This window comes from Lithobates pipiens, unplaced genomic scaffold (assembly GCF_037356315.1).
Source record: "Lithobates pipiens isolate NorthernLeopardFrog02 unplaced genomic scaffold, aLitPip1_a1.2 Scaffold_28, whole genome shotgun sequence".
Lineage (NCBI taxonomy): Eukaryota > Metazoa > Chordata > Amphibia > Anura > Ranidae > Lithobates > Lithobates pipiens.
Window position 1 is genome coordinate 114357325 of NW_027507789.1, and position 21997 is coordinate 114379321.

A 21997-nucleotide genomic window follows, 5' to 3' on the forward strand; every position below is an offset into this window, starting at 1 on the left:
TTGCCGTGAGCTGGGTTGTGGGAAGACAGCGTGTCTGCATTTCTACGCAATGCACTGCAGCCCACCTCAAGGCAGCGTTGTGGTGTGAACAGGGCACTTAGAATGCAATTGTTTTCTGCGTGTCCTGGTGCTGAGCCAACACAAATGTTTTATTTACCTCCACCTTCCCTATTAACAATGGTACATGGTGCAAAAAGACTAGTGTTTTAAAGGCTCGGTCTACCTTTTGTACCAACTTTTATGTTACCCCAATAGTTTGGGGACTCCTGCTGTCTCTAATTACCTGATAAGCGCCATGCTGACCAGTGACCACAGATATCTTTTTTTTTTTTTTGCATGGCTGCTCCCACACGGCTACATCATCCCTTCCCATGGATCTGTGAAGGAACATTCTATAAGTCCCATCTGTCACCATGGCAGAACATGCCAGCAATAGGGCAGTGATGTCACCACACATTTAGTTTGTTCATTAATTCCTCTGGCCCATAATAGAAGGTCAGTACCCCTATATGGCTCTGGGGCTGGGGGTGAGCAATGCAAAAGCCAGTGCATTACATGTCCTGTGATGCACTGATCATGGCTACAATGGCTGCTCTGCATTTTTTAATGCAAACATTTACAATAATACACATTTTTTATTGCGTAATTGTTCATGCATTTATTACATTTTTCCAAAAAGTGCACTATGCCTTTAATCTGTAACCTGAAAACCAAATGAACTCTTGTATGAATTGTTGTATGCACATCCCCAGACACTAGGTGGCAGCACTGACAATGCAGCAGCGCAGCAGACACACACACACACATTTGCACAGGCACATATTATGGCTGCTCCCATGACTCTGTATTTCTGCGGCTGCTTGCAGGCAAGCGTCTTTCCCCAATGCTGGATGCATCTCCCTTTAACTGTTTATTGAGGAGCGAGTGACCATCCTGTAACAGTGGGGCTCAGTGCTTTACTGAACAGAGACAGTAGTGCATGGAGCGAGCTCCTCTTTGTGTGTCTGAACACAGGGGAGGAGGAGGAGGAGGAGGATAGGGGAGTGTGTGTTTTGGTGCAGCCTGGAAAGTTCACATAAGCTCTATCATTCTGTACAGGGTATGTATGTGCAAGCCATTACATCACTATCCTGAACTTCTGCACTAACAATCTCGGCCCTAACCATTCTTCCATGCATTTTCTTTGTGTTATTTTAACTGGAAAGGATTAATGAGTAACTTTTCTGCCTAAATGCCAGCTTACAATATGTGTTTATATCTCTTTTTATATCTATTTAGAATGATACGTTTATTGCCTGTAGTAATGCAGTCGTACACCATAGTTGTGTTAAATGAACATGCTGTCAGTAACTACTTTCTCCATTTCATGTATATAACAAACTTGTTTTATATCCTGTACCTGCTACTAATGCACTTTTAACCTGTAGTTAAGATTTTTAACCTTGACTTCATAAGTCTGCACTTAGTGTTTAAAATAATGATAATTATTCTGTGCCAATAGGCTTTGGTTCATTGGCCACTGCAGGATGCCATACGATGCTGGATCTCTGTTTAATGTGTTTCCAGCAGTCAGCAAAATATAATTGACTATTGGCACCTATATATAAGTCTATTAAACAGAAGTCTTATGACCTTAAGTCCTTCCACCGCACTGGATCTCATCTATAGGCATGGGTAGATAGGTATTTACTATCCACATAAGCTTTGCCTGCCTTATGTCCCACATAGAGCAAACAAAAATGAGATACGTGCATCTTCCTGAAGAGTGGATTGAATCTTGGGTGGCACACATATCCCTTGCTTCGGTGCTACTAGAAGAAAGTGAAAAGGACATAGCCTGCTCTTTGCATCACTTTCTACCAGACATCCTTAGAAGTTAGATGCCAATGCCATTACAGATCCCCAATTATGTTTTACACGCACCTGTCATCCTAAGTTTGAGTTGATGCCCATTGCATTGCAAGGACCCCCTGGTGTACCTTTAACACTTCTGCCCACTTCCCCAATCTGTGGTACTCTTTGTCTCACTGGGGAAATTTCCCTTCACAATCTGTCCAGGTAACGCAACAGTAAGCAAAAGGAAATTTTTCCAAAGTAAGGTGAGATCTCATAATAGACAGTTGTGACCAGAACAGATGTCCCCATTTGAAGACCCTCACTTCTTGCTCTGATAACTGTCATTTTTGATTTCCCAACGTTTTTTTTTTTTTGTGTGTTTGTTTTTACAGTGACCACCAGGAAAAATAGAGAGGGGAATCCAAAAGTAGAAAAAAAGGATTTTCAAAAGCTTGAGACTAAACCGGTCACCTAGTCCTAGACCTGGAAGTAGACTCTAGGTTGTCTCCCTTGCCTTCTCACTGCGGGTCATTGCTATTGAATTCCCCTGGGCTAGGAGAAAATAGTACCTAGATCACAACCTGTCCTTTGGCCATGGCAGACTGTCAGAACATCATCAAGAGGCCAGTTAATGTAGCAATTTTCAAGATCATCCAGTTGCTGAACACCAGATTTCTGTTTCCCTGGGCAACACTAATAGGCATGTTCTAAATAGATTTTTTTTGTGCATGCATTTATGACCTTCATTTTATCTCTAAGGCCCCTTTCACATGAAGGATCCAATCAGGTCCGCCTGTCAGTTTTTCAGGCAGACCTGATTGGGCGGTGAACCCTACGAACCAGCGGGTATAAATGGACTTATATCCACTTACACTCGTCTACCTCATCTACTAGTTGGGTGTAAATGGAAAGCAGAATTAATTTACACCTCTCATAGAGCAGAGCAGGCTCAGTCTGTGTCCGCTCTGCAGAAATTGAGTGGACACGGACCTGTCATCTGCCCAGTTGTGCATGTTTGTACACAGATTTTTCAGGCTTGAGTATTTTTGTTTTAGCTAATTGAAAGCTAGTTACTAAGATAAGAAGAGGCAAAAAAAAAAAAAAGCACAAAAGCGTGTGCTAAGTGCATTTTTCATTTGCTACCATTGTTGGGACCAAGAAGGCATAACTCTGCCCCAAAGAAGCTTATGTACTTTTTCAAGCTTTGGACGACATGCGTCAAGGGACACGATGCTCAGGTGTGAACAGGAACCTCAGGATAAAATGGGAATCCTCATGCCAAACATTGAAACACTTCTAGAAAAGTGCTTCAAATCACATAGGTTTGAACTGAGCCTCTCTGTCCGATGTGTCAGTTTCCAGATTTCAGGTCAGAATCTCACTGGTGGTTGTAATTTTCTGAGTGCTAGATACAACAATGTACCTACAGAAAGTGTTTATAAAGTATAGTGGGGAATACCTGCCCTGTATTACAAATAGATGCACAAAGAAATTGTTCATAGAATAGAAGTTGTTTTCCAGCAAAATAAATAGTGCACTACAGCAATGCTAGGATAAAAACTGGAGACCTCAGCAGGTAAACCTTGTTCACTACATAATATTTAAGGCTTTCTTTTCTTTCTGGAATCTGCCTTTAAGTTATGATTACAAAATGTACCTAAAAACAACTTTGCAAACTTTTCAAATTTTCACTTCATTGCTATTTTTTAGATATATATTTGTACAATTTTCCATCAGCCCTGACCTATAGACTTGATGTGAAAGAGATTAGCAGTAAGGTGTAGTCAATGTGCAGTATTGATAATCATGCAACAGAAATGACATGTAATGAACAAATGTGGCTGCTGAAATTTTTACACATTACACAAATAAACAAATTTTTAAAACCAGAATCCACACAGCTCCAACCAGCTCCGGCTCTTAACAAACATCCTCATTCATGAGAGCTCAAAGAGGAATTTGCTACAACTCCTCTTAGCCCTTGTACACACGGTCGGACATTCCGACAACAAAATCTGTCGGATTTTGTCCAAAACTGGTGTTGCATACACACAGTCAGACAAAGTTGTAGGAAAATCTGATCATTCGGAACGTGATGACATTATTTTGTTATGACGGGACTACGTTCAGGCTAGTAGCCAATAGCTTTGGTCAAGGAATTTGATCTAAGCATGCGTGGCACTTTGTCCGATCGGAATTCTCTACAAACGATCGGACATGTTGTCGGAAAATTTTATAGCCCAGCTCTAAAACTTTGTGTGTCAGATATTCAGATGGAAACAGTCCGATGGAGCCCACACACGGTCGGATTATCCGACAACACGGTCCGATCGGACATTTTCCGTCGGAATTTCCATCGGCTTTGCTTTGGCTTGCAGGGGCAACAGAGAGCTAAAGCTAAAGAGAGTAAAGGTGCCTAATCCCTCTAAAGAAATATATTTTACACATTTTACATATATCAATGTGCAAGTATGGGGTAACTAATTGCATGGAGTTAATGTGAAAGCAAGCCTTTCCTTTCAGTTTAAAGCTGAATTGCAGAAATTTCAAGAAATTCACCTGTCAGTGTCCCCTATTTCACCCAAGAACTTCCAGTGGGGGTCTAGTAGGCATTGCACTTAAGGACGTCACGACTCATCCACATAATAGGAGCTCCTTAAGATGCATACAAGCACCAGCCACTGTGGTTGCAAGGAATAAGGTAGTTATTATTGCCTATTCCAACTTCCTGGACAATATGGAGCACCTAATCCTTGCAGTGCAGGGGGCAGTGAAGTTTAGCAGATTTCCAGAGTTCAGCTTTAGGTTTGTTTTCATTGCAGAATGTCAATAACATTCACATACATTGTAATACAACTGTCAAAGCCTAGAGTTCCTATTCATATTCTCTCATGCCCAGTAATTATCATAGTATGAGTATGTTTAGCCTGCCCAGACGTGCATGAACCATTTCTAGTACGAGCATTTCTTTCATAGGACTAAAATATAGCATGTGGCACATAGACTAGGACCTGCTAGCTGTATATGTACATTTAGTCCTGGAGAGTTAAACAGCCTCTTTCTACAGGAATCTCAGATGTCTTGGTTCACTGATGACTAGGCTGAAGCATCATCGTACACCAAAATGTCTGTCAGTATTGGTGTGTGAAGCTGTGCATTGCAGGATCCCTAATATGTTTTCCCTTGTCTCTTTCGTCCACCAGTCTGGCTCTTTTCTCAGTTTAGAGCATCATGGATAACAACAGCCTTCCCATAATGTATGATTTCAAAATGGGTGGCAGCGGAAGTATGGTGACCCCTGGAAAAAAGCCAGCGGGTGAGACCTCAAACTCCAACAAGAAATGCAAACGGTATTTTAATGAGCACTGGAAGGAAGAGTTTACCTGGCTAGAGTTTGACTACGAGCGCAAGCTGATGTTTTGTGTAGAGTGCCGTCAGGCCCTTGTGAAGAACAAGCATGGCAAGGCCGAGAATGCCTTTACTGTGGGTACAGACAATTTTCAGCGACATGCACTTTTACGCCACGTGACCTCCGGTGCCCACAAGCAGGCACTTGCTGTAAATAGGGAGCAAATGGCAATGGAATTACAGTTTCACCAAGAGATGAAGTCTGTTATCAAAGCTGAAATGGATCCATCCAAGATAGCTATCATGACCACTGTCTTTTGTATGGCCAAAGAGAGCATCTCCAGCAAGAAGTTGTCCTCTCTGCTGGAGCTGCAGAAATTCAATTTATGTGAAGCCTTGTTATCATCTGAGCAAAATGAGTATTACCACTCAAGCAGTGTGAGAGAAATGCAGGTGTGTACAACTCAGACAGATATGATAGCCATAGAACTATAAAAGTAATAGGTCAAGTGGATGCATTTAATCCTAAATGAGTTGACCAGTATAAATGCTTCTGATACCTCCTGGATTCTGCCTTCCAAAGGTACTATCAGAGGTAAAATCTGGAACAGTGAGATTACCATTTAGATTTATTGACACGGATGACTCCACTTTAACATTTAATGTGTATTTAAACCAAAACTTTTATTAGATTTAAAAAAAGTAAGGAATGGTTAAAAAACCCTGTTATTTTTTTTTTATGCCGCGGTCCTAGAGCAGCAGTCTCCATGCTATGGCTCACAGGCCAAGTGTGTCGCATTGCAAGAATTTAGCCAGCCCTCTAATGTAATAGGGGACTCTGATGGGGACCCTGTGATATACGGAGGAACCCTGATGTTAGGTGTGCTCTAATCGTAACTCTGATGTAAGTTGGGAGTCTCGGGTGCTCAAGTTTATTTAGAATTTTTTTGCTTTGTTTCCTGAAAATTTTTTCTCTGTTGTCCTAAATCATATCATTCTGATTAGAAAAAAGGTCTTTTATATGTTCATTTATAAAACAGATTTTTTTAGGCCCATCAATATTTGAAAAATTTATAGCGTGGCCCTTGTACTGAAACGTTTGGATACCCCTGCTTTAGAGAGATTCCCTGTCTTGAAGACACAATAGGAAGAGAGAGGAAATCCCTCCAAAGTGTAAGTTAAAGCTGATGTTTAGCTAAAAGATAAACCCTACAACTTTAGTCACACCACTTACGTGTAATGAAGTATGTCCCACATTATGCAGGAAGTTGGATCCTGAAGAAATCTTCACTGTAGTGAGGCATGTCCTCTTCCTGTCTCTGAACTCCCAGTGCTGCAATGGTTAACCGCTTTGGGTCTTCAGGCAGAACAGGAGTACAGATGATCCAGCTGATGTTCTTTCCTCCACTACTGAGAAAAGTTTTTTTTTAGCTAAAGCTTTTCTTTAGTCTAGGTTCACATCTATGCGGCTGCACTCGATGCGTTTTTCATGCACGTTTTGCAGTGCATCTTGCATTTTTAAACCCGCATTTTTTATGCGTTTTTGCGGGCAGTTTTTATGCATTTTGTGTTTTAAGTTTTTTTTTCCCCCTCTTTAACCTCTTCAATACTGGTCACTTTCTTAAAGGGGGGCTTTCAGATTCTGATAAGCCTCCCACCTGCAGACCCCAACAAGCACCAGCCAGGGTTGTCTGGAAGAGGCGATTCTCCCCATCAACATGGGGGCACGGTGTTTTTAGAGCCCTCCCCAAAGCACCCACCCCCCCACCCATGTTGAGGGCATGGGGCCTGGTATGGTTCAGCGCGGGGGGGGGGGACACTCGCTCATCCCCTCCCTTTCCCGACATGCTCGGATAAGGGTCTGGTATGGATTTTTTTGGGGGGGATGTAATTTTTTTTTTTTCATTTTGCCGTGGGGTGGTCCCCTCCTAAGACTAAGAAGTGCAAAATTAGGTGAAGCTGTGCATTGTAACCAATCAGCTTCCCGTTTTTTGTCAAAGGTTAGTGTTACTAAACCCACAACACTCCATCCACTTTAACTGAACAAACTGAAGTTAGAAGCTGATTGGCTACCATGCACAGCTGCACCAGATTTTGCACTCCTTAGTCTTATGATTTTAGTAAATCAACCCCATAGTGACTGTGGTCACATAAGGTCAATCTCCCCAGCGGGGACACAGAGAGTATTAGAAACCTGACCAAGGTTTTAATCTTTCCCTGCTCTTTCCAAATCTAAAAAATAAATTTTGGCTTTAGAAATGCTTTATTGTTGATTACTGGTGGGTTTTAGTGGACTTGCTGTGTGCTACAAGACATAGCTGTCAGAGTCAGCTGTGACATTTGTGTTTTTGCTAGCTAATACCTTAAAAGAAAACTTTTATGATGAATGTGGAGGCTGCCATTGATGGTTTACCCTTCTGACAATACTAAAGCTCTATACAGGTTTCTGCAAATCCTTCTTAAAATGTATGTTAATCTGATATTTCTATCTACTTTTTGTATTTAAAGTATACGTGAGGCCATTTAGTTTTAGGTGGAATAGGGAATGGTTAAAAATTCTGTCTTTATTTTTGTCTCATTTTGTGTCTCAGACCCTCAGCAGAAAGTAAGAGAAAATCTCTTCAAGGTGAGGAGATACCCCCATTTCCCCTCACATTTTGTTCCTCAAAATTTTGATTTCCCATCACTTTCTGTACCAGAGACCATGGTCATCAGGACCATTAGTGAGTGTGGCCTGGTCATTGTATTCACAATGGCCACCTTTTCACTCTCCCTCTTCACTATCCCTTCCCCACTTTATTTATTTATTTATTTTTTTGATTGCTGTGTGTCACGTTTTGAGTTGTCACTTGCACGTTTGATGAGTAGGGTGTCGGTCCTCGGGCCAACCCTGAAAGTCTTGTGGGAGGCTGGACATAGGCCTTCTGGCTTGGTTCGCCCTCTCTTTGAGGGGCCTCCCTTCGGGGGAGCCCCTACCCTAGTACCTGGGTGGGTCTGTTTCGGCAGACCTTTCCGGAGAAAGGCGATCGTCCGGCTTCGGCTGGATGGGCCATGTATTGGTACCTCAGTCCCCGTCTGGAGCCTAACGCCCCGGGGGATCAGGGTAAGGTCCTTCCTTGTGGAGGACAGCAGACACCCGTTGCACGTTTTTGTGTTCACTCTTTATGTGTGAGCACTTTTTTTGGCACCGGGTGGAAGTTTTTAGGTTGTGATTTGCACGCCACAGGCTTTTCAATTGAAAACATTTGTGAGTGTGAATCCCCCACAGTGACAACACAGACAGCAAAAACCTTATTATGGGACTTTTTTGAAAAAGCTTGCGGTACACACAATACATCTTTATTCATTTAACATAAAGGTCCTCATTGTAATAGCCTAAATGACCACCTTATAGCTGAACTCCAGGAAACGTGGTAATCTTTCCTTGCACACTGCAAGCGTTGACTGCTTGTTTAGGTCTAGGGAGCATAGAAAAGTAGATTTACATGTCCAATACTCCTCTTCTCTGTGCTGATGGACCATTCCCTGAAGCGTCTTCTCCTTCATGCACCAGTTGTCTTAGGGCCTGGTGTCAAGACTAATGCACGGTTCTTAGCCCTGCTTTGAACTTGATGACGTGAGGGACAGTCCCCATGTAGGTGGCAAAACGTATGTGCAAGCTTATGTGGACTATTATATGGAACATATAATGGGCTGTATACATGTCTTTTTCTTTTTAACTTGTAAATGTATTTAGCGTCTTCCCACCAGGCCCATAGCAGAATGATGGCCAGGCAGTGGCTTTAAGATCCTGACTTCACATTCACGACATTCGCTAATGAGCCGTGTCCCTCGGACACAGCACATCGGGTAAAGAGCTGATTACCATGTGACACAGCTGATCAAATGTAAACAAATACCGGTTATTGGCATATCCTTTCTTCAGCGATGTCAGTGTCTGAGGAAAGGAAAGCCGATAACTGTCTCTCCAGTTACAGGGGACATGATTATCTGCTCTGATGATCAGCGCAGCCTAATACCGCTTACACACGACCGTTTTTTCCATCAGAATAAACCCTGACGGTCTTTCCGCTGAAACAGACTTGCCTACACATGATCACACCAAAGTCTGTTAGTTTAAAACGTGATGACGTACGACGGGACTAGACAAAGGAAGTTCAATAGCCAGTAGCCAATAGCTGCCTGTTGTGTAGTTTTTGGTCTGCCGGAATAGCATACAGATGGTTTTCCCTATAGGAATTGATTCCATCAGAAAGATTTAAAACATGTTCTATTTCTACGTCCGCCAGAATTTTTGAAAAAAAAAGTCAGATGAAGCCCACACACGATCGGAATATCCGATGAAATGATTTCATCTGACCTTTTCCCCTGGAAAGTCCTGTCGTGTGTAAGCGGCATAAGAGTGCAGAATATCAGTGTCCAACAGTGCAGCATAATAGTGCCGCCTATCAGTGCCCATCCGTGCTGTCTCATCAGTGCCTATAAGTGCAGCCTATCAGTGCCCATTAGTGCAGCCTTATCAACGCACATCAATGAAGGAGAAATTTACAAAATTGTATAACAGAAACTTTATTTTTTTTCAAAATTTTCTGTTTTTCGTTTGTTTAGCAAAAAGTAAAAAAAAAACAGTGGTGATTAAATACCACCAAAAGAAAGCTCTATCTGGCTCAAAAAAATTATAAAAATGTAATTTGGGTACAGGGCTCCACGACTGTGCAATTGTCATTCAATGTTGCATCTGTCCCCACTGGCTCTAAGACCGAGAACTGAGCGATCAAATACTACTGATCACTCAGCGCTGTCTTCAGGCAGCAGAAAGTTGGTGACTGTCAGTCACTGGCTCTCTGCTCTGCCCCTCCAGCCCTCACATGAGAGCGGTGACATGCGAAGGTGGCAGAAGTGGCTAGCTCAGACTCTCATCGGCTTACTGAGAGACTGAGCCAGCTGCATGTCCAGGAATCTGGGTGGATCTCAACAATATGGTCAGGATCTTTTCAGAAAATAATAAAACAAGTAAAGGCGCAACAGCTGGATCAGATTATCCCACAAAGTAAATAGAAATAAAGCATATGACATATAATCATATCACAATTCTTTTTAAAACTGGTCTGAAAAGACAGTACTAAAGTCCAAAATGTCATTGAAGAGTGGAGAAGAGTCCAACACTCAGGGCTGCCATCGTATAGGAACAGAAACCAGGTTCCATTAAAATCTGTGTAAATGTTGAACATTTACAAACTGGAATTGAATGGTACTTTAAAAGCTTCAACAACACTTGCTGAAAGCTCTGTACATACTTTGTCAAAGCTTGTCCCTCATACTGCTTTTATAAAAGGCCTGTGCGAGATAGGCCTAATCAAAAAAACAAAAAAAACAATCAAAGCTAAAACTTTTTTTTTTTTTACATTTTTGATGGGGTGAGGAAGGATTAGAAGAGCGTGGAGTTGGGGAAAAATCTTTCCAACAGCATCACAGACAAGTAAAAATGATTTACCCTTTAACTACCAGCACCGTAAATAATACAACAGTGGCTTTGTGTAAGTCTGACAAGTCGACTGTTAAAAGTCAGATGGAATTGATCTGCAGGCACTTCCACACACCCCAATGACTGCTAGTTACCCCCCCCCCCCCCCCCATCCATGTCCGTTCGCTGATCTCCCATTCCTGTTAATGGCCCGCAACATGTACACCGTCACTTCCTGGTTTTGGAGTCACTTTCCCCAGCCAATATGACTCGGTAAGAAGCTAATGGAGTGCAATCCGCTGAAACTGAACAAATTTCCATCAGTGTGTGGCCAGCTTTAGGAAGTTCTGAGACCATGGAATCAACATAACAGCTAGAGAATAGCATATTTAAAGGCGAGTCCAGCATGTATTCTGTCTCACTACAGATTTTCTTTAATAAGAAGATAACCTGTTAACAATGATAGTCCGGTGCCATATGGCAAGACAAGGATTGACAATGGCCACCTATGTTTACTTACCTTGTGTGAAAATGATGACTATCCACAGACTAGAGCTAGCCATAGCCTTTTTTTGCTGTTTAGACAGCAGGTGAATGGAGGAATCCAGTCATACAAACACCGCCCCCTGGGACTGACAGCAGGACCCACTGCTGTCAGAATACACTGATCAGCGGCTTCAGCTGAGGAAAGTTTTCCAGTATGTCATCAAATTTTCGGCTTCTGTCAAACAGGGACGCTAACACACTGATTGCAGTTAAGCTGGTCCCTGCTCAACCGGCTGAATGGAAATGATCAGTGTGTGGCCAGCTCAAAGTAGAACTCCTTGAATATCCCTTTATTTAAAATAACTAACCTGTAGTAAAAAGATCTGTATACTTACCTATTTTCAGCCCACTCAAGTCCAGTCATGTGATCTTCCCTGTGCCAGCCAGCGCTGGCTACAGGGGAGAGCAGAGAGCGCTCTGACAACGTCTTGAATGCCTAGCAATGACATCACCATAGGTTTACTATGGGCCATCCATTGCTGGTGCTCCCTCCTCTACTCTAAAGCCACTGCTAGAGGAGAGCCGATCACCTGACCAGACTGAAGCAGGCCAGAAGATAGGTAAGTATATAGATCTTTGTTCTACAGATTAGTTAATATAGGTGTTAGGGGATAGTTTTAAGATTAGTTAGAGATATCCCAGAATTCCACTTTAAGACTGCAATCATACCTTTTTTGTTTTGGATAAAACAGCAATTGGTTAAGAACCCTCAAAGTTTTTTCTTTTGCTGTGTTCCATTGAGTAGATTTCCGTTGATTTCCTGCCTAGAAACAGCAGGAATTAAGAGGTGATCCCTTCGAAGTAAAGATATATCCTCTCAAATACGGTTGTCACAAGAACAGGTTCCCCCATAGAAAACTTCCGATTTCCCATAACTTTCTGTACATGAAAAAAATAGACACCAGCACCCAAGGTGAATCTCCTCAAATAGGGACACAGACAACCCTTCCAAAAATGGCTTTACATATAATTTTACAATTTTTTCCAATCAGATGTCATATATAATTTAATCATTGTATGCTTATAACTAAATTCTGATTGGCTGCTGTAGGGCATTTCTTTCCATATATTTATTTATTTTACAGATGATTTTTATTCATTCATCAGTTTCACAAAGTATATGGTAACAAAAGTAAAACAGCAAGTAAAAAATATTATATGGGGATATAGAAAGGAGTGGTAATAGTAAACAATTCATGATAACAGGCGAAATGAGGACCAAGAATCCCATTTGTCATGAAACTGGTTTAGAGAAACGTGTATAGTTTGAAAAACACTTTCCTAAAGCATCAAGGTATCCGTATGGTCAAGACTTGGCCAAAATTGACTAATTGAGAGCACCAGTGTTGGGCTATGACCTATTGAACAACACTGACTAGGGTATGATAAGGTTTTTCCTCCCTGGGGTTAAGTACTAAATGGTTTGGAGCAAATAATAAGCACACAGATAATGGCCCACCGTTGTGTGACAACAGCCTTGATGTGGTGCCAAATCAGCTGGAGTTCTTTGCAATTCCAAAATATATGTTTATTATTTGGTGGGATAGCCCTGGAAGCATGTATGTGAGACCATAGGATGAATAAAATGGAGCCCTTGGGTAGTTAGATACCATCTAGTGTGTAATTTCATGGCTCTCTTACAAAGTGTTAAAGAACGGGTGCAATTGTAGACATTGATAAGCATCTTGTCCCCTTGGTGAAGGGAGATTTTTCTGGGAGCCAAGTTGTGTGGTAGATTGGTAATAGTGCTCTTTCCTCTGGGACAGTCAATAAGGAGAGCTTGGGGGGATGATTCAAATGAGATTGCACTGCGACACTTTTGTTCACTGATTTGTTCCCTTATTGTTGCCCAGCAGTGTAGTCATTGTACACAGGTACCTGAACGTTTTATACAGGCAAGCAACAAATATCCTGCACAAAGGCTTTCTGTGTTCTTTAGGGTACAGGGAGTAAAGTTATTTTTGTATGTGATATGTAAAGCGTATATAATTTTAAAAAAAAAACTTTCAGAATAGGAACAAATGAAAGGAGAAATACCAGGTATTGAAATATCACCCTAATCTAAGGAAAGACACTGAAATGTGATTGTATTTCAGGTCTTGTGGTATTCGAAAGTATATATACATTACTATATAAATGATGAAGGATGGGGGTGACGGCTGCCTCCTCCATTGTTTATATGCAAGAATCTGTTCTCCCATCTGTAGGATGGTGCAATGTAATTGTAAATATTCCTGAGTAGGCAAACCTTAAAATGTAATGACTTTGTTCTGATACATTGCACAATAGTGATATAGTATCCATTTTTATTTAGTTTGACAGCAAATTTGGGGTATCCCTTTACTTCGATACATCTGCAAAAACTATTCTACCTACATCTATAGGTTGTGATCACTTTATCTCCTTTAGGGGACCAAGTGCATGATGGTCATTGCTAAGCAGCGTGTTCGGACACCTCACACTATCTGACAACGGCTAGCAAGGAGAGAGATTTGTGAGTTACATATATTGTTACATAATTACAGTAGTCAGGTTGAAAAAAGACACTATTCCATCTAGTTCAACCAATAAAAAAAACACACACACACACACACACACACACACAAATAGACAATTCTGTTCTGATCCCCCATGAGCCAATTAGATATTGCATGGATAAACTACCCCTGTCGTTATTACCTCTAAATGTATATATCCAGTTATATTTTGTGCATTTAGTAATGCATCCAGCTCTTTTTTAAAACAATCAACTGAGCTGGCCAGAACCAATTCTTGAGCCTCTTCCACATTCTTACAGCTCTTTCTGTGAGGACGCCTTTCCATATGTGAAGGTTACATCTATTTTCCTCCTTGTCATTTGTAATAACCTAAAAGTGAATAACTTTACACCAAGTTCACTCTATGGGTCACTTATGTATTTATACATGTTCATCATATCCCCCTTAATCTACTCTTTTCGAGAGAATAAACTCAGTTCAGCTAACAAGCAAGCTATCGGTTTGGTTGCCCTTCTCTGCACTTTCTCCAGTTCATCTATATCCTTTTGTAAACTGATGCCCATCTACATTAAACCTCATTTGCCACATAGTTGCCCCATTAAACAGTGCATTGAGGTTAGCTTGTAAGTTGCAGACATCCTGTAAGGACATTATTCCACTGCATAGCTTGGTGTCATCTGCATGACTGAAATGGTATTTTTAATCCAAAATTCTATATCATTTATAAATATGTTAAGAAGTAGGGGTCCCAACACAGAACTCTGGGATGCACTACTAATAACCTTAGACCATTTTGAGTATGAATCCACTCCTTTGTCCAGGGTTTTCTTCACCTCCTAATAAAAGGAAATCAGATTTACTTGACAACTTCGGTCTTTTGTAAATCCATGCTAACTATTGCCTAAAATATTGATTTCTAGCAAAAACGTATCTATATGCTTTATTATACTCCCAAGTATTTTCTCGACTATAGATGTTAAACTAACCGTTCTGTAGGTACTCAGTTAAGACTTCGGTCCTTTTTTAAAATATATAGGCACCACATTGGCCTTACGCCAATCCAGTGGTACCATGCCAGTGTGTGATAATGCAGCTCTGGAGAACAGGGCTGCCATTTATCATAAGTCACATAGCCTGTGTGTGTAAATACACAGCCCCAGGCAGATGGATAACACAGCACCACAGCACTATTCTTTCACTTTTATAAATGATAAGGCAGTGCTGTGGGGCTGTGTCATATACATCCAATGGGCCAACAGAATTGGTTGTTCACTCATAAAAACGATAGGTCTGCGGTCCTGTTTGATCAATCTGCAGAGGCTGTGATTTTACAGGATAGATACACAGCATGTTATTTTACTATTATATGTTCAATTTGTTTATCAATGATATAGGGGTTGGAATCAAGACCTCAATTTTCGTTTGCTGATGATACCGAATTTTGCAGAGAAATAACTTTAGCGCAGAGTGGCCTGCATTATAGGAAGACCTTGGAAAAATTGAAGTTGGACAGTTATATGGCAGTTGAGGTTTAATATCGAGAAATTAAACGTTGGGTACTTTGGTGCCAAAAATACACATGCAAATTACATATTAGGAGTTGCTCCCTGGGGACAATCAACGGCATCTGTCTGCCACATATCCACAATTTGACAAAAATTCACACCTTTAGTCATGTGAATAGAAGGATTAACACCTATGCAGACTCCCTGACATCAAGGATAACATTATGTCATTAGAACATGGTGGTTTCAAAACATCTGCCTTGACACATTCCATAGCCATAATCAAATTGAAGATTTGGGATTTTCTTTCACTTTCGTTGAATATGGCAAATGGATATAGTCAATCTGCCTAAAAGAGGCACAGACAGCAATACAAACCTAACTGGTTTTCTAATCACTCTCCACTCGATCCTAAAATAAAAAAGTGTTCCTTAAATTATTGTTTACATTTTAGAAGGGAATAGATGGTGCTTATTTAGTAAAGTGGAATTTAATTAATAAGTTGAATCTGTGTTTACATTGAGTACGCTGTCAAGTGCTAGAGACTCCATATCAGACTTCTAATAATAGAATGCAAGCAGACAAGTTAATATTGCAGAAGAGATATGCAGTGTCTTTTATGCAATAAAAAAACACCTACCTGCCTGCTTGCAGTGTCCTATGCCTATGCACAGCTCATTGTACAGTGCTGGTCTCGTCGCTGTGTCGGGATGACTGACTACATCCTGAGCCAGCCAATCGAGATACCGAAGACCAGGGGGAAGTTGCCAGTGCCACTTTGCTCCGCACTCCGGTGACCTGTTTTCTGAAGTCACTGAGCCTGCCCAGGCTCTGGATCCATCCCGACTTTAAAGTCAGGATCCACCCAGTTTCCTAAGCTTAGCCAACCATTCCCACCCCCTTCAGAGCCACAGTGACAACTCCAATGCTGTAAAAAGCAGAAAGATTTGGTCTCTGGCATGCAGTTCGTCTTAAGCCGCGTACACACGTAGCCGTCTGTCCAACGTACTTAGTCTGGCGGACTTCCCGCCAGACTGTCCGTCAGACTTTCCGAACGGGCTACTTGCCCACACACGGCACTTTTTGAGCGGACTAATACGGCGTACTAAGTCCGCCGTACTATCCACCCTACTTTTGAAATGAACGGACTCGCCCACACAGGCGGAGGAAAGTCCGCTCATTTTGAGCGCGTCTCCAGGTAGGCGGGGCCCGCAAAGGAGACGTCGCTGGCCCCGCCGCCTGGTATGGACTTAAAGGGGAACCCCCAACGCCGAAAAAAATCGGCGTGGGGGTCCCCCCCAAATCCACAACAGACCCTTGTCCGAGCACGCTACCCGGCCGGCCAGGAAAGGGGGGGCGAGCGAGCGCCCCCCCTCCTGAGCCGTACCAGGCCGCGTGCCCTCAACATGGGGGGTGCCTTGGGGAAGGGGGGGCCGCACGGTCCCCCCACCCCAAAGCACCTTGTCCCCATGTTGATGAGGACAAGGGCCTCTTCCCGACAACCCTGGCCGTTGGTTGTTGGGGTCTGCGGGCGGGGGGCTTATCGGAATCCGGGAGCCCCCTTTAATAAGGGGGCCCCCGGATACCGGCCCCCCACCCTATGTGAATGAGTATGGGGTACAATGTACCCCTACCCATTCACCTGTAAAATAAAAGTACAAAAAAAACACAACACACGAGATAAAATACTTTATTGCACAGCTCCGGGGGTCTTCCGTCTTCGGGGGTCTTCTCGCCGGACTCCTCCGCTATCTTCTTGTAGCTCTTTTGCTAGTGGAGGAGTCCGGCTTTCTTCCTCGCCGCCAGCCTCTTCTTCCGACTTCGGGGGTCTTGTCCCCCTCTTCGGTTCTTCTGCCGGGCCACCGCGCCTTCTAGCTCTTTTACAGGCGGTGGCCCGGTCTTCTGTCGCCGCCGCCGCCTTCCGTTCTTCTGTTCTTCTCTTCTTCTTCAGATGTTGCCTCGCCGAGTCCTCCGCTCACAATGACAGGGAACGGGCACGCAGCGACTTATATAGGGACAAGGGGCAGGGTCTTCGGTGGATGTCACATGGGTAGGGGTACATTGTACCCCATACTCATTCACATAGGGTGGGGGGCCGGTATCCGGGGGCCCCCTTATTAAAGGGGGCTCCCGGATTCCAATAAGCCCCCCGCCCGCAGACCCCGACAACCAACGGCCAGGGGTGTCAGGAAGAGGACCTTGTCCTCATCAACATGGGGACAAGGTGCTTTGGGGTGGGGGGACCGCGCGGCCCCCCCTTCCCCAAGGCACCCCCCATGTTGTGGGCACGCGGCCTGGTACGGCTCAGGAGGGGGGGGGCGCTCGCTCGCCCCCCTTTCCTGGCCGGCCGGATAGCGTGCTCGGACAAGGGTCTGTTGTGGACTTGGGGGGGACCCCCACGCCGATTCTTTTCGGCGTTGGGGTTCCCCTTTAAGTCCATACCAGGTGGCGGGGCCGGCAACGTCTCCTTCGCGGGCCCCGCCTACCTGGAGACCCGCTCGAAATGAGCGGACTTTTCTCCGGGCGGGAAAAGTCCGCTCATTTCAAAAGTACGGCGGGAAGATTGGAGTGTAACACGGCATTCTAAGTCCGCCGTACTTTCGGGTCAAAAAAGTATGCCGGAGGCTACACACGGGGGGATTGTCCGGTGGACTTGAGTTTGCCGGACTTTTCCACCCGCTTGTTTGATCGTGTGTTTCATTTTCTTAAGTAGTTCTGGCACATTTGCATTATTTAAAACTAAAACTACAGATGAGCAAATCATTTTGAACGTCAAGTGAATTTTAGAATGGCAATTTTTTAATCCTTCAAAATATATGCATAAAGATTTATCTTGTCTCCAGCAAAACATGCAATTCATGAACTCAGATTTTCGGGATTTCATAATAGTGTTATTCTCCACAAATGTACTCAGTGAATCAAAAATTGATGAACTGATGATCCACCTAATTCGAATGTTATTATCTGAATCTAATGTGAAACTGGAATTTCGCTGTAAAGGCTAAGTTCACCTTTTGAAAAATAAAACATAATAACAAATGCACATATTTTTGCAGGTAAAAAAATGTGTATTTATTATTTATTCCCTTAAGAGCCTGCAAATTATTGCACCTGCAATCAGTAAATCAGTGCAATGCCAGGCTCCTGCAGACACTACCTAGAGCTCCCCCCCTGCACCTCGGTATGGGCAGACAGTTCCTAAGCTTTAAGTAATGTGAATGAACTACAAGCATGCTGATCAGCGTGCTCTCAGTTCATTGATACTACAAGTCCATCTGCCAGAGCAGAAGATGCGACTTGTAGTTTTGTTATTCAGATTCCTGTGAATGGATGACACGGCTGCATGGGAGTGCCCCACACAGCAGCTCTGATTTGAAATTGTGACAGCAAATGCCGGGAGTAGAACCCCTGCCTGCTATCACACTCGAAGATCAGGGGGTGAGTGGGGCGTGCTGTCTAGCAACATGTTACATGTTACATGTTACACCCTAAACACTAAAGGTGAAATATTTAACATGTTACTAAAGGTGAACTTCGCCTTTAGGTATCCAGTGATTGTTATTTTTTTATCACAGGCCTTCGGTTTGTATAGCAGTACTCCCCCATTTATAACAATCACGCACGAGATGCTGTTTGATCGACACCAGAATAGAATAAATATGAAGGGCATATTCAAAGGTCACTGGGTTTTGGTTATATGCCCTGCATAGGAGAGAGAAAAGAAATGTTCTCGGAATGGCCAGAGCTTTTAATTAATCACTGTCCAGCTCCTGGAGCCACCGCAAGCCATGGCATGAATCCTGTTCTTCCAAGCAGGAAGCAGGCATGCACTTCTTCTCTAGTAAAAGAGAAATGGAATTGTACAGATGCCACAAGGCATTGTCTAAACCCAGTTAGTTCTGGCAGTCGGCTGGAGATTTGCATGCCCAGTAACAGCAAGAAGAGGGATCAAAAATCAAAGCTGCTGCTTTACTGTCTGTGACGTTTAATAGGTCAAGTAAAATGTTTTTTTGTCAACTGCAAAAAAAAACCCTCCTTTTTTTATTAATCAAGGGCAAAAGCTATGGTAGATTTGTAAAGGGACCTTAAGTATATAATGATACAGGTTTGCAAACGGTGTTCTTTCAAGCAAGCTTGCATGCCACTTTGTAGTCTATATTATTGACAAGTAACTACAGAGCCCAACCCCAACTCCTTGTACTTCTCTTGCTGATTTTTTTGCAAAGGCAGGAAGTTAAACTGACAATATGGTAAAATGATGCAGCACCGGTAAATACTGTATAACAGAAACATACAAAAAAAGAAAATACGTAAACAGTAATCAATGTGCCAAGTGTGAAGTCTCTGTTAAATAAAAGTCCATATACAGTATATTCAGATAAAAACGATTGACTACCTTCCAGCAGATCCTTTTAGTGTAAAAAAAACACAGAGTGTCACCACCTTCAGGGCCTTCTTTAAGGCAGGGCAAAAGGGGCAGCTGCCCTGGGCCCTGTCATGGTTGTGGGGCCCAAAGCAGCTGCCCCATACTTGCCAACTATCATGGTTTAAATTCCCTTGTCCCATTAAGTTTTAGTCATGTGCTGTGTCCCGATATCTCAGTGTGAAATGCTGCTACTAATGCTGCCCAGCTCTGCCCTATTATTGTGTACATGTGACTCACCTGCAGACCCTGTGTTTACATGTAAATAATCTGCATTGATATGTTAATAGTGGTAGCATTATTTTGTAAATAGAGGCAGTATTGATATGTTTATTATGCCCCCCCCCCCCCCCAAGGTCATATACACCATCACCTATACTGAATACTGCCCACTGGGAGGTAAAGGGGCATGCTTAAAAGTCCTGCCTACAACTGTGGTTATTAAGCTTAACATCAGCCTGTTCTGCAAAGGTAAACAAATTAGTGTAGGGAGGGTAGTGTGGGGTGTGCAGGGGTAGGCAGAGAAGGAATTACAGTTTGGGGTGCACAGATGAATAAGGAGGGGATGTATAGAAGTAATGTGCAAAGATGAGCAGAGGAGGCAGGTAGATTTAAAGGGGTGGAGGGTTGGAGTAGACAGGATGGTTTGGGAGGTTTGGGCTGTAGAGGTTAGCAGGGGTTTTAGGATGCAAAGGTGTACTGACAGGGTGGATAAAGATGTAGGTCACGTGTAGGGCAGCCCAATTATTTCAGTGCTAGAAATGGAAAGAAAACGCTTTTTCAAAATCACACGGTGCCACAGCACATGTCAACAGATGCGTGAGGGTGTCATTAACAATTAATGGCACTTCTGTGTATCTGCTAAAGGGCAGCACGTTTCTGTGGTGTCAGGAAAGCAATGTTGAATGCGTTCCCGAAACACACACTAATGTGAATGCAGGCTAAATGTCTCAATTACATTAGTGGTCAGTGTAAATCTTCTCATTACATTGGTGTACAATCCTTTTATTCACACTAGTGGCCAATGTGAAGGTCCCCTTACATTGGTGATCAGTGTAAATCCCTCCTTAAATTGGTGATCATTGTAATTCTTCTCATTACATTGGGGCTTGGTGTACAATCCTTTTATTCCTCTAGTGCCCAGTGTGAAGGTCCCCCTTACATTGGTGGTCAGTGTAAATCCCTCCTTACATTGGTGGTTACTGTGAATGCTTCTATTACATTAGTGGTCAGTGTAAACCTCTATTATATTAGTGGTCAGTGTAAACCCCTATTACATTGGTGACCTGTGTAAACCCCTATTACATTGGTGGTCAGTGTTGAAACTCCTCTTTATATTGGTAGTCGGTAAAATCCGCATTGCCATTGATCACACCCTCCCCTCCCCCCAGCACTGCCCCTGATCTCAGGAGTTCTAGGATCCCTATGAGTTTTTGTGTCTATTGATGGATCCCCCTCACCTCTCCTGTCCATGGTGTGCAGGAAGGTGGAGAGCGAAATAGCATGGAGGGAGGCCCAAGAAAATGTTTACCCATGGTCCAATCAATATTAAAGATGGCCCTGATCACGTTAATCAAATACACACTCATCAGATCATAAACTGTAACAGGTACAGCAGACACAGCATTGTTTCTGAATCACAAATCTTCCCCAGGTATATGCAAATCTTTTGCGCTCCTCTTGCAAAAGGCAACTCCCTCTGGAACAGATAGAGCTCGCCAAGGAGCCAAGTTTAACCACCTGCCTAATGGGCAATTTTACCCTCCCCTTCCCAGGCCATTTTTCAGCTTTCAGTGTTGTTGCACTTTAAATGACAATTGCGCAATCGTGCAACACTGTACTCATTTTTTTAAACAGATATAGCTTTCATTCAGTGGTATTTAATCACCACTGGGTTTTTTATTTTTTGCTAAGCTAACAAAAATTATGAAAAATAAAACTGAATTTATAAAATTTTGCAAATAAATAATTTTTCTTCTTCCCTGATGTGTGCTGATGAGGCTGCACTGATGGGCACTGATAGGCTGTATTGATAAGCTCTGATGAGGCTGCACTAATGAGATGGCACTGGTGGGCACTGATAACTTGCACTGATGGGCACTGATGGGGCTGCATGGATAATCAGGGCAATGATCAGTGCCCCGATTATCATTGTAAATGTTCCCTGTCACAGTATAGCCAGTTATCAGCTTTCCCTTCCTCACACGGTGATGGCACTGATTGGACACAGCTGATCATATGGTAAAGGGCTGCTGTGATTGGGCTTTACCTTGATCTGTGATCAGCTGCGTCTGAGGGACACAGAGATCACAGAGCACGCCTGAGGTCGCACATGACAGCAGGGTTTTGGGAGGATGTCAAGATGCTCTCCCAGAAC

At 43.0% G+C, this 21997-nt stretch overlaps 2 protein-coding genes across 3 annotated transcripts in view; both read left to right on the forward strand.

Moving 5' to 3' along the window:
• The window catches only part of ZNF385C (zinc finger protein 385C), a 619764-nt gene that overhangs the window by 419695 nt on the left and 178072 nt on the right, over positions 1–21997 (forward strand). The gene's annotated exons all lie outside the window — the stretch shown is intronic.
• Positions 781–21997, forward strand: part of CUNH17orf113 (chromosome unknown C17orf113 homolog) — a 28324-nt gene continuing 7107 nt past the window's right edge. Inside the window, exons 1-2 of the mRNA XM_077459558.1 lie at positions 781–1099; positions 5040–5637. Coding sequence (XP_077315684.1) covers positions 5068–5637 — 570 coding nt within the window. The 5' untranslated portion in view covers positions 781–1099; positions 5040–5067. The remainder of the gene's footprint in view (positions 1100–5039; positions 5638–21997) is intronic.